General features: G+C 34.1%; 1 protein-coding gene across 39 annotated transcripts in view; it reads right to left on the reverse strand.

Annotated features, from left to right (window-relative positions):
• Positions 1-1,385: 1,385 nt before the first annotated feature.
• NRCAM (neuronal cell adhesion molecule) overlaps positions 1,386-13,074 on the reverse strand; it is a 315,510-nt gene continuing 303,821 nt past the window's right edge. For 19 of the 39 annotated variants that reach the window (XM_031938772.1, XM_031938803.1, XM_031938802.1 and 16 more), the window contains one exon: positions 1,386-3,865. In XM_031938772.1, the coding sequence (XP_031794632.1) occupies positions 3,628-3,865 (238 nt within the window). In that variant the 3' untranslated portion in view covers positions 1,386-3,627. Of the gene's footprint in view, positions 3,866-4,433; positions 4,492-7,706; positions 8,880-13,074 lie in introns of those variants that run through there. The other 20 variants (XM_031938769.1, XM_031938768.1, XM_031938776.1 and 17 more) reach the window with 3 other exon arrangements.

The raw sequence follows: 13,074 nt of genomic DNA on the forward strand, positions 1-13,074 counted from the left end.
TGTAACATTATATATATTATCAGACTCTATATACATTGGTTGTTTTTGCTAAACTGCCTCCTCCTTTTTCCCCTTCTTTATGCTACAAAGAATGACTCACTTGGCTAGGAAAACATTAGGAAATGAAGTTGACAGAAAGCAAAATATAGCAATACAAATTAACTTTTAAAATGAATAAGACAGTAATATCTAACAAGATGTCCATGAAGCCTACAGAACCAATAACATGTTTCATAGGATAAAAACCTAGAAGGGACTTTAGATATTGTCTAGTCCACCCACAATTTCATATATGACAAAACTGAGGTCAGGAAAAGCTACCAACATAGTAAGAGGCAAGCTGATTTGGAACTCAAGTCCGTTTATTTCCTCTGAATCCAAATCCATTGCTCTACTACATAGTTCTGCCATGAAGCTTTTCAAGAAAAATGTTTCAAATCTCATCTTTTTTAGTTGGAGATTATTTCTTTTCACTACTAGGCTCAGTTATTAAAGGGATTGGAGTCACCAAAAATTGTTATCCCTTTTTGCACAAGTATTTCCTTTGCATTGGTTGGGAAATTTGGGAGCCCTCTGGTGGTGATGTTTAAAATTTCTCATGTGTCTTGAAAATAATGTACCCTTGGTTCACTTTGAAAAACATGTTGCTACTATGAGAAACTGCATTAACAAGGCTGTAGTTCAGGACTGCTATTGTGAACTAGAGTGGAGGAAAGGGAGGATGAAGAATGGAGGGAGAGTGCCCTCCTCTGTCTGTCTGAAGACAGTTCATCAGAGAAATGTCCTTGTAGATTCGCAGTTTAGGTTTTACTAGAATTAATAGAGGTTCATAGAATAGAATTCATAATATTACAGAGCTGTAAGGGGTTTGGAAATGGAGTCCAACATAGAGTCAGAATTTCAACTCTGAGTAGTGGAGTAGTAAGGTTGAGGAATGCTTTGAAAATCCCTCAAAGTCAGGTAAAAACCAAATGGCAGAGTACGTAAGTAAAGGATTGGATTTTGGAAGGATGATCCTACACGGGTAAGAGTTGGAAAGTAGGTTGAACACTGGGAAATCAGTCTTTTTGGGGGAGAAGAGGGGAGATAGAGGAAAGTGAATGACAAATGATATGCTAATTCCATTAGTTGAACTAAGTACAAGACTCAGGTGTTTATCCAAGGAATGCAAGCTATTGAAAGAGACGCAGGGGGAGCAGGCAATGGTAATAGTCAGAGATCATGGAGGCTTGGACTTAAATATAAGAATTTAGGTCTTAGAAGACCTGAGGTTTCAGAGATTTACAGAATAACAAATCAGGGATCCAGTTATCGGAGGTCATCACAGCCTCCCTGAGAGCTATGAAGATTCAAACAAGGAACTTGAAAAATGACAACCAAGAATGGAAATTTTAAACCACATTTAATTTTTAATTACAAAATTTGTTGCACTATTACAGAAGTGACCCTTTCATGCACAGATCAATTTAGCATCTACCATTACAGAAGAGTAAAAATTGTACTTGTTTTCCTTCTGTTACTAAGAACCTTGGTAAATCCCCAGTAACATTTTTTTTTTGTGCTCTTTGATCAATCTGGTCTTAACTTTTTGGTCTTTTTTTGAATATCAATACGAAAGTTGATTTGGGAGAAGCAAATGCAGTGCTATGAAAGAATATATGGCCATCTTCATTTGGGATTCCTTCAGACTGTGCTTTATCTACACACATAAAAGGCTAGATGACTAAGGCCTATTGTACCTCACAGGTATTAGCTCTGAAGATTTTATCTAAAAATCTCTTGCTGATACATTAAATAGTTCACTATTTGTTTCACAGCAAAAAAAAAAAAAAAAAAAAAAAAAAAAAAAAAAAAAAAAAAAAAGGAAAAAAAAAGATGTATAAGTAGATGCTTTCAAATCCCATGCACTCCACTGGCTATCATACTTCTTACACAGTACAACATAAACATTTTGAGTGTTTATTTGTATGTAACACCTATAAGCATATAGCATCTACACTTTAAGTGTATTTACAAATTCAACAAAATATCTACATATAAAAAGCTTTACTTAAAATTAAACTTGATGCAAGTTATGAGAAACCAATTTATTGGCAAATGAAACTGAGCATTCCTTCAACCATAGGTTGTTATAAAATTTCATATTTGGAGGTAAACTATTATAGAGTTCATGAATGTGAGAGAATGCTGTTTTTTTTTTGTTTTTTGGAAACTAATAACTGTAATCCTTTTAACCACTAGGCCTTATTAGCACTTGTCAAAGTTCTCAGATTCTGAAGTTGTCCATAACAATTTATATACACATTGCTTAATGCCGCACATGGTTTCAAAAGCTGCCACATGGGTCAAGTAAAGATTTAAAGGATCATGTACAGCTGTTGACATGATGTCATGGTCTTTTGGAGCAAACAGATTGTTTTTGTTGATGTTTTGCCACCAAGTTGATCTCTTGCTTCCTTAGCTGAATTTGATTGTTTTGTTGTTGGAGGGTTTTTTCTTTTGGGGGGGGGGGGTCACCTGTGTAAGGCTGCAGAATCATGATATGTGCTCTGGTTGGTTGTGAAGCTTTTCTTTCAATCCTCAAAAACAAACCTTCAAAAATACACAGTACTTTATGCCTTTAAAACTGTGTTTCCATTTCGTAGCACAAGAAGTTTCATTGCTTCTAGGTTGTTTTTTTAAAAGTGCTTATATTTATTTTTTGGCAATGATAGTAGTCAACTGATCAGCATTTATTGAGCCAACTGATTTTAGCAGGATGGCATATTATGGAATGCATATTGTATGAAGGCACTGAATGTATCTTGCTCTGTGTTTTCTGGAATTTTTGTTTGTTGAAAACATTTTTTTAATGGTTTGATTTCAATTCGCTTCAGGACTGTACTGATTTCAAAAGGCATTGAAATGCATGTTGTTTTTGCCTAAACAATCCACCGTCTAGACGGTATAAAAAACAGAACACTGTACTGCTGTAATACTTGATAGATTAAGAAGGCGATAAGGTAATAGGAGCAAAGAGAAGGTAATAGAGTCTCAGTAAGCAAATGCAAGTGTCATACTTCACTCATTTAGCAATTCTATACTGTATATATGGTTCCTAATTGTCTTGAAAGAAGACTTATGACAGCTAGACATTAAGTCACCAATTTCACAACAATGTCCACAAAGACATTGAAGTTCTAGATAATACTACAATAACACTCTCAACAATGAAAACGGAATTCATATCTAGGGATTCGGCCGAGGACTGCATTACAAAATATCAAACCCTGTTTTAATAACATATACAGGTTTGTCTGTAAAATGTGGTAGCATTTTTCATGCATTGTACTGTATCTTCACCAGGAAATAACATTATCAGTTGTATTATTTGTCAGTTCTGAAGAATTTTTTAAAATATTCATTTTGAATGAAAAGTCTGCATTTTGTACTCCAATTGACACTAACATACCACTTTTACTGAGTTATTCATTTGTGTAAATGTTTGATCTATCTGTCTCATAGTATAAACATACAGTAGAAAGTAGCTTTTCTACCTACATGTTCACAGTGTGAGAAAGCTGACATACAAGTGCTTTAAAAAATATATCATGGAGAATATGGGTGTGTCGGCAGTAAATTTAAAGGTTAAACAAAGGAGTTCATGGCATTGACAGGAGAAGGAGCTTCAGAACTTTCATTTCCTTCTGCTGGTTCTTTCTCTTTCTTACCACTATATTGTCCAATGAAAGAACCATCCTCATTGAACTGGCCATTTACCCCTTCTCCATAGTCAACCAAACTATCATCACTATCTTCCTTTTTCACAGTCCTGTCTGAAGGTGTTCGACTTCCCTTTTTTGAAGGTTTATGATCCTCTGCATCACTGGGGGAAAAAACAAGACAGCAAAACACTGCAGTTAAAATCTGTCTTTAAGTAGATTTTTAAAAAAAACTAATAAATAAAAGGGCACATGCATGCAGATTATGTCAAAGCTTATGCAGTCTTGAAGTCCCTTAGCCAAACCTAATCACCAAATTAATATGATGCAGTTGTCATGGAAATCAGGTACAGTGATGGTTTAAATGTGAGCTCTTCAGTAGAGATAATGAACTGCCTATGGTACATGTTTCTTTCAAGAAGAGATTTAATCCCTGATTTGAAAGCAATTTAAAAATAATAGCAAGCATTAAATAAGAAAGGAGTTGAAATGTCACTGAGAAACCATTGTTTTGATTCCCAAAATGGAGGGGGGAAAGCTTATGGTAGGTGGTGGGGTTAGTTTGTTAAACCTTTTAATCCCTTGGATTCCTTGAACATGAATGAAGAATGGATTTGGTTAAATGAAAAATATTGATTTTTTTTTTCTGATCTAGAAGAAGGAAGCAAAGTGTTGCATTTCAAATAATTTTGGTTATAGAATGCAGGCCAGGCTTACAAACTTTAACCTTACCTTTCAAGAGACCTACATATTCCATTAAAAGGGTGCAGAAGAAACAAATGAAAATAGCCTAAGAAGAAAAGCAAAATCCATATCCTGAAAGTGTACGGTTTTTTTTTTAATTTTTTTCCTGTAAGAAGGCCAGTTAATGTGGAAAGGGAGTAAAGACTCATTAAATTGGAAAGAGATAAATTAGCTTGACTATTAAGTCTGCAAAATTATTCTCACACTGACATATTCTGAATATTGTGAGTGATATTGTAATGGGAAAAAAAAATTTTAAAGCAGATTATTCCTTTCCTTCTAATCCTCACTTGCTGTCCCCAAACCATATTTGCTTAATGGTACCTTTCCTTTTTATCATTAAGTTCTCATGAAAATCTGAGGATTAAATAAATCATTAATATTTTGCAAGACTTAGAATTTGTTAACTTCTATGCTCAAAAGTCTCAGTATGTTTTTTGGAAGGAGTCAACTAATGAGTGTATTCTAATTCACCCACATAAAATTGTCATAGTCTTACATAACATCCCTTTTTAAAAGATTACTTACAGAAAAAAAGGAGAGAAGCCAAAATATTTTTATTTTCTATTTCAGAGAATAGAAATAAGGGAAAATATGAAACTTGTGTATGGCATTTTAAAAAGGTAATCTATTGATCTCAGAACTCTTTTATTTCCTTTCCAACAATGTATTCTGATTAAGACCAATATTTTAATTCTTTATCCAGCAATTCACTTCAGAACTTTTTTTTCAAGAAGAAATCTTCAGAAAATAATCTTCTTTAGCCCAATGCTATTGGGGATTTATATTTGTTGAAGAAATTATTTCTTTAACGCAAAGATTTTAGTTGCTACAATATTACTGAACCAGATTCTTCCCTGAAGAACCAATTCTTGTAGGAAAGTATCATAAATTCTTTAAGTGGGAAGGAATTTTAGAGGACATCTAGGTCCAACCAATCATTCACTGTGTGAATCTGTGAAGACTGGGTATTTTAAAATCAGCCGGAGTCAGGAATTCACGTTAGGGGAAAATCGTCAGTCTTTATTCTCAGTGAAGAAAGATCGGAGGTGGAAGAGAATCGGCAATAGCAATGTGTGCAGCTGAGTCAAGATGCTAGCTAGACCAGCAGCCACATGACCAGCAGCTAGGAGTATGGAACCCAGGCCAATCTCTCCCAGCTTCTCTTCCTGTCTCTCTCTTTGCCTCCATCTACCAAAATTGTCATTTCCTATACAACACATCAGGACTTGCACAGAGAGTGGGTAGGGACCATTCTTTATCCAATCATGTATATTAGTATAGTCCAATTACTATTTAGCCTCATGTACTTGGGACCTCAGTGCATCAACTCAAACCTCAGCCCATTACATGAATCTCTTATGTGATTTCTCAGACAAATGAATAGCCAGCTTTTGCCTGTATACTCCCCATAAGGGGAGCTTAATGTAGCAAGACAATTCCTTGTAGAGAAAGTTTTGTTAGATAATGTTTCCTTATAGTAAATAATGAATAATCTGTCTCCTAGTAACTTTTACCCATTTATCATATTCTATTATATGACATATCTAATTCTTTCTCCAAATGATGGTCCTTCAAATATGTGAAGGCAACCAACATTTTTCTAGCTCCTTACTTCAACTGCTCCTTACTTAACATGGTTTCCAAATCATTATTCTATTTTATGAGTGTCTATACAAAATCATAGTGCTCCAGATGTCACCTGCCTATTGCAGAGTACAATGGGGTTATTGCCTCCCTTGATCTGACTATCTATTTAGGAAGTCTATTTGCATTAGATATTTTAGTAGTGAAATCACAAAATTGACTTACATTAAACTAGTGGGTTAATACGCTCATGTCCCTTCTTCCTCTATTTTTATTTTTTAACTCAGACCTGATGGCAGGTGACTCTAGTTCCAAAATAATGAATTTTATGTTCTGAAAGTAAACACAGGCCTTAATATTGATTCCTGATATATTTTGTTTTATGGTTGTTTGTTTTTTGGGGGGATGGCATTACACTAGTCTTTTGAGATCTTTTTGAAACAACTTCTCCAAGCTTTTTATTTCTGGAAATTCAGTAAACATAAACATGCCTTCAGGCTACTGAAAAACGTTGAATGGGACTGGGACAAGTATGTACTCTTGTGGCTTGCTTCTTGAGAGAGAGTTCCCATATCAATGTATGAATGAATAATATTAGGATATTCTTGCTCAGCCAATTATAAATTCTCCTAACTGTATTATCAAGAAACCCACATTTCACATAGGAGAATTTAAGTCTTGTTGAAATTAATGCATAATGGGCTTATGTAGTGCACCAAAGATATCATTTCATCCATTAAAAAAAAATCTTTATTATATTCATTTCTCTGGAAGACTCCCTTCCCAGCTCCTACCCATAGAATCTACCTTCACATTCTATGGGCCATCTTGATAACTTTTTTTGATTCTGCCAAAAATATGTACATGTATAAAAGGGAGCATGAATTTAATCTGAAAAGGAAGGAGGAAAACTGATCTATCAGATAAGAAGCACAGATTCCTCTATTAGCTTCTATAAACCTCCATTCTAATTTAACCATTATTCAAAAGCAAGAGACAGACCAAGAGAGAAGGGACCAAAATGTGAGAAACACTTTAAAAATTAGAAGTAGGCTAGAGAGATTCTATTCAAGAAATAATTTTTAGGTGAACAAAGAAAAGACCCTTGTTGAATGTGAATTTTGTCTTCATGGTGAAGAATGTGAGAGCTTAGAAGTCTGAAGCCTGGAACAACATATTAGTGTTTGCCTTTCTCCTCTTTAAAGATACCCAAGGGATAGCTACTTGGCAAGAACAAGTAATTTGTTAAGTTTGATTTCGAAAGTCTCCTCTTCAATATGTATATTGGGTAATTGTAGGAGAAGCTATTTCAAAACCATGGTCCAACTGGGCTATATTCTACAGTCTAGCACTGGGCTCTATAAGTGAGAAATAGAAGTTATATATGCTTTTAAAAACATAATTAAATGGAAAATTCACTTCATGAACAAGAGAATTAAGTATTAATGTTTAACATTCCCAAAGATTAAAATTCTTGTTAAGTTGACATAATTCATAGTAAGTAAAAAGCAGAATTGATTTGCTGCTGAAACCTTTCATATGTATTATCTCCTCCATTAGAATGTGAACTCCCTAAGAACAGGGCTGTTTTGCTTTTTCTATTTGTACCTCCAGTGCTTAGTACAATATTTTGTATATAGTGCTTAGTAAGTGCTTTATTCATTAATTTATTCATTGAGAACATTGATAACCTGTAAAGGAGGGAAAATGGTTATACAGTAGTAAAAAACATACCTCAATTTCTCATGCTGGAAGGAGAAAGGAAAATTTTGAAGCTTTGTTCAGTTAGAAAAAAGTGTGTACTATTCTAACAATGCACTAAATGGATGGGTTCAAATTTTTCAGCAATGTTTCTGATAAAAGCTGTCAATCGGTAATTTTGTCTTTTATACTTATTCATTTGGATGCTCATGTTTACCATAAATAATAATAACAATACTAACAATAACTAATAACAAAACAATAACAATAGCTTGTATTTGTATAGCATTGCACTCTTTCAAGTGCTTTTATATATATCTTATTTTATTGAGTAGGATTTCTATTATCTCTCTATTTTGCATACAATAATTCATGAAGACTTACTATAAAAACATAGAATGTATCAGTCTAGGAAATATTCCCTGAAAAATGTCCTGTTCCTTTGAAGTGTATCTTATTTTGGAAACTTGTAAATCTTTTTGGTATTCAGTGGACTTTGATTTAATGTGATTTCTATCTAGAGGGATTTATTTAGTTACTGAATTTCCTCACTTACAAGGCAGTTCTGCTATACAGAACTTCAGTAGAATATTACAGCAAAGCTCCAGTCTATATTCTTTCCCCCGCCCCATGACCTAAATCATTAATTGCAGGGGGATACATAGTGGAGCATGCTCAATAATTGTCTGCTGAATGAAACTCAGCAGCAATGGAGAATATGTTGGGATGCTGCTTGAATCTCATCTCCTAGTTATTCTCTTATATAGCTAAAGTTGCTGATCATTTCCAGTAATACCTTGTCTCTTTAAGAAAAAGCAAACAAATATCCACCATAAGGTATTTTACTAAATACATTACTCTCCTTGATTGGATCATGTGATTGCCCATGCTACATAACAAATATTTTCATCTCATATAGTATGTGTTAGTGAATGTGTGACATGAGCCCCCTACTCACAGGATTTACAGGATTCATACAATGGAAATTTAGGTTAATTTTAGTAGGCAATAATTTCAGTCGACCATTGATGGTACAACTTCTGGTTTTAACAAAAATCGATCTAAAGAATGAAAAAATACTTACACAGTTGCTTGCATTGTTTCTTTGATTTTTCTATATGCTAGAAAGGATGCAGAGTCTACTGTCTGTATAATCAAAAAAATAAACAAAGAGAACTGCAGATTTCCACCAGAAGTACCTGAATGGAGGTGGTGTTGGAGCAAGGGTGTGAGGTGGTAGCGTGTACAAAAACAAATTTAGCCATGGGAAGTCCCTCCTTCCCTCTTTTTGCACCTTGAAAACTATACTCTGGGCAAGAGCTAAATTATACCCAGGGAGCTGCTGGCACTCTTTGTACTAGAAGGAACAAATGAAAAATGAATTCTTTTAAAAAATTTCTTGTCTTGACAGAAGCTTTGACTTTGTGCCTCCAGGCATGGTCAGCATTCTATGATTTAGAGTTAGGAAAGCATGAATTTAATGAAAAGTGTCATACTCACGGCTCCCTAGGGGTGCAAAGTATGAAAGGGACCCTGGTGATCCAGGGAAGGGAATGGGATTTTAACATGTTGTCAAAAATAAATAATAAATAAATGAACAAAATTTGCAGTCAACACCTGAAATCTTTTTTTTTCCCCCATGAAGTGTGGCATCAAAAAGTTTTTTTTTAAAAAACAAGTTACACAATAGCAAAATCAACCAAAGGGTGAAGTTCTGAGGCAGCATCACCAAGGTCTAAAAAATATTCATGAAGCTGCAATGACTGGTTGACAGTTTTTGCAAGTACTTTTGTTTGTGGACTTTTCCTAGTGGATTTCCACCCTTATTTGAAAAATTAAATAATTCATTAAAAAATCTTAGACACTCATCAGAACTATGATTCCCTTAGGACCTTACAATGTAATCATATATGTGATAGGTATTTCAGTTTCATTTATAAAGCTTTGGTTGATACTATTTAAGAAGTCAAGAAAGAAAACTTTACTTGACTGAGAAATGTTTTCTCTCTTTTTCTTTCTCTGCAATATATATATGTATATATATATTCACACTCATAAATGTATAAAATTACCTCTTTTGGAGTCTTTTGTAAATATATTACACATGAATTAACTTTGAGCCAAAGAAACATGACCAGATGGCTGTAAACACTTAGCATTATGATCATGCCAGCATTATACTGCCCTTGCTATTCATCACTTTGGAATCCTAAAATATTGGAAGTGATGAGCAGACAGGCTAGTAAACAGAGCAGGGCTCTTTGTTCAGGATCATTCTCCCTTTGATTCATCTGTATTGTCCCTTCATCGTCATCAGAAAACCAGATTTAAAACACAAAGTATTTTGGTGGAGGGAGAATAAAGGTCAACACACTTTTGGAGTCTACTCTAAACAGTTCATGGGTTCACAAAGCTTTGATAGCAAACTGATGGTAAAGAAGCTAAAATGGAGCAGCAGCCCAAGCATCAGATTCATTGCATGAAAGCCCAAGGACATTTAAATAGAACCAAGCAGAGAAGAAGCATATGCAGAAAAGCATTGATAAAATGAAGGTAGATCATTTATTTGACAAGCATACAAAAGTAATATCAAATTTTTAGCAGATAATGAGGCATAGCTCCAGCAAGATAAATAACACAACAGGGAAACTATTCAAAATTAAATAAGTTGTACAAAAAGTGAATTTTAAAAATAACGGCCATTGGTCACTCTTTTTGGCAGGGGAGGGTAGAGGGATTCATTCAATAAAATAGACCAAGTTAGCACTGTGATCCATTCACCTGGTATAAGCTGTCACCTACTTAATTAGGAGGATCCCTAAAGATTTCTATAAAGTCATTATTATGTGCTAGAAAAACCATTCAAATGGGCAGAGTTGAGGGTTCAGTACTGCTGTCAACCGAGCATCGGTATAGACCTAGCTTGAATTTGAATATATTTATTGTCTTTTACCTTTGCTAGATTTTTGCTTGTCTCATGAAATTTTAAATCTTATTTTGAGCAAATTTGAAGAAATTCAGTAAGAATTTGTTAAGTTCTTCACCCTTGCTAGTTACTTGATAGCCTCATGAAATTTTAGCTTCATTTTGGGGAAATATGAAGAAATTTAGTAAGAATTTGTTAATCTTTTAACCCTCACTCTATACTTGTTTGTCTCAAAAAAAAAACTTTTGAATTTCATTTTGAGGAAATATAATAAGAAGTTTTTGCTGCAGAGAAAAATCAGAACTAAGAGAGGCAGGGTGCTGGGAATTAGACAGAAAATACTCCAGATGGTGAGAGAACTGCTTAAATGATGTAGTGAAAGCTCTGCCCCCAACCCAGATTTCAAGTTTTTGATCTTCTTTGGTAACACATTTACCTCTAATGATTTTGAAAAAGAAATAACTAAAATAGGGACTACAGATGGGTAAATTTTTCCAAATGAACCAATGTGTCATAAAATCACCCATACAAATCAAATAAAATATTGTCCTTTGGTATATGTGATTAGCTTTTTTTCTTTTGATGTGAAAAATGTTTCAATGTCATGGTGTAGAGTTCACAATTATTTAAAAGCTTTCTCCCCTCTATCCTAAATTAACAGGCCCACAGAGACAGAGTTAAAAGGCCTTAATAAACTATATAAATATATTCCAAAAATATACTTTTGGATTATCATAATTTTTACCTGCTAAAGAAATGAATGCCCTCCTCAGTTCTGTTCTGAGATCTGGCTAACAAAGTCAGTAGTCTTTATTTAAAATGATTCAGGGCAAGAACACTTTTGTATAAATAGCAGATTAGTTTTACTCTGAAGAGAGATATAAGGAATGCATTTCTTTCTTTCTTTCTTTTTTCCCTGAGGCAATTGGGGTTAAGGGTTAAGTGACTATCCTAGGGTCACAAAGCTAGGAAGGATTAAGTGTCTGGGGTCAAATTTGAACTCAGATCCTCCTGACTTCAGGGCTGGTGTTCTATCCACTGTGCCACCTAGCTGCCCCAGAATGCATTTCTTTAATGATGGAAACAAATTAAGTCATCAAAATTCTGATAGATGAAATACTGCTTAGAAGGTCATGAGAAGTTCCACTAGGAGGGATTTTATATAACACTCTAATCATGAGTGTATGGGTAATGAATTGGGTCATAGACATAACCATTTAAATTTTTAAAAATTAAGTTTGAGCTAAAGATCACAAAGGCTCTTTCTATATTGGCTAAAGGTTTAGTTTGACAAATGACCATTGTGCCATTTTCCAGCTTTATATTTGAAGGACTTTTTATGATTATTATTAAGTTCCTTAAGAATAAGGATGATTTCTTTTCTACTTGTATCCCTAGCATTTAGCACAGTACCTGGCACATAGTGGGCATTTAATAAACACAAGTTAATTCAAAGATTCTTATTTACCCATTGGCAAAAACAAAAACAAAAATCCAAAACCAAAAATCAGACAAATTTTGCCAGGTATACTTAAAAGCCTCTTGCCCTTAAAAAAAAAAACCAAAATAGCAAAGGCCACATAATATTGTCTATGGCATTATATGACACTGGAGAATAAAGCAAAATAGAGAATTACAGTGGGTATTGCTTGGAGTCTGTGTAGAAGGCAGTACTGGTGCTTTGGGAGAAACATTGACTATGATATCTTAATTACTCCTCTAAGTCAATTTTGTAGCCTAATCATAGTGTTTCTTCCCCTCTTTTAAATCTTAACTTTTACTCACCAATTTAGAAATGTTCTTGGAAAAAGATCTTACTATACAAAGTCTTTTCAGGGGGAAAAACCCCATTTTTCCACTACAGCTATAATATGTATATTCCTTTAATATGAATCAAATACTTTTTTAAAAGTGTAAATTATTTCTGGGGTTTTCATTTAAGGCCAAAATTCATATCTTATTGAGATAAAAATTCTTACAAATGAATATTTACATCCATTTGGCAAGAAACAGCATTTAAAAAAATTAAACTTTATAAACTAAAGACATTTGGGTATAGTTATTCTTCCAGGAGGGAAGACAAGAATATTCTCGATTACCATGAATATTATTCCTTTTTTTCTCATTAAGTTGCTAAGTATGTATAAAGGGAACATTTACATACCAGGTGCATGGAGGAACATGGAGAAAATGAGAGGGAACAGTGAATTAGCCTGTGTAATCATGGCTATCAGGTGTTCAATTTTCAGAACTGTATTCTTGGCCATTTCCATTTCAAAGGATAGTAGAAAGGGAGAGAGAAACACCTTATATTGAAAAGGGGCTTTCTAAATGTAGTGCTTTTATCCCTCATACTATAAAAAAATAAGCCTTTAACTCCAAGGAAGTGGGAAGGCAGGACAGGGTCACAAGTCT

This window comes from Sarcophilus harrisii, chromosome 5 (assembly GCF_902635505.1).
Source record: "Sarcophilus harrisii chromosome 5, mSarHar1.11, whole genome shotgun sequence".
NCBI classification, from domain to species: Eukaryota; Metazoa; Chordata; class Mammalia; order Dasyuromorphia; family Dasyuridae; genus Sarcophilus; species Sarcophilus harrisii.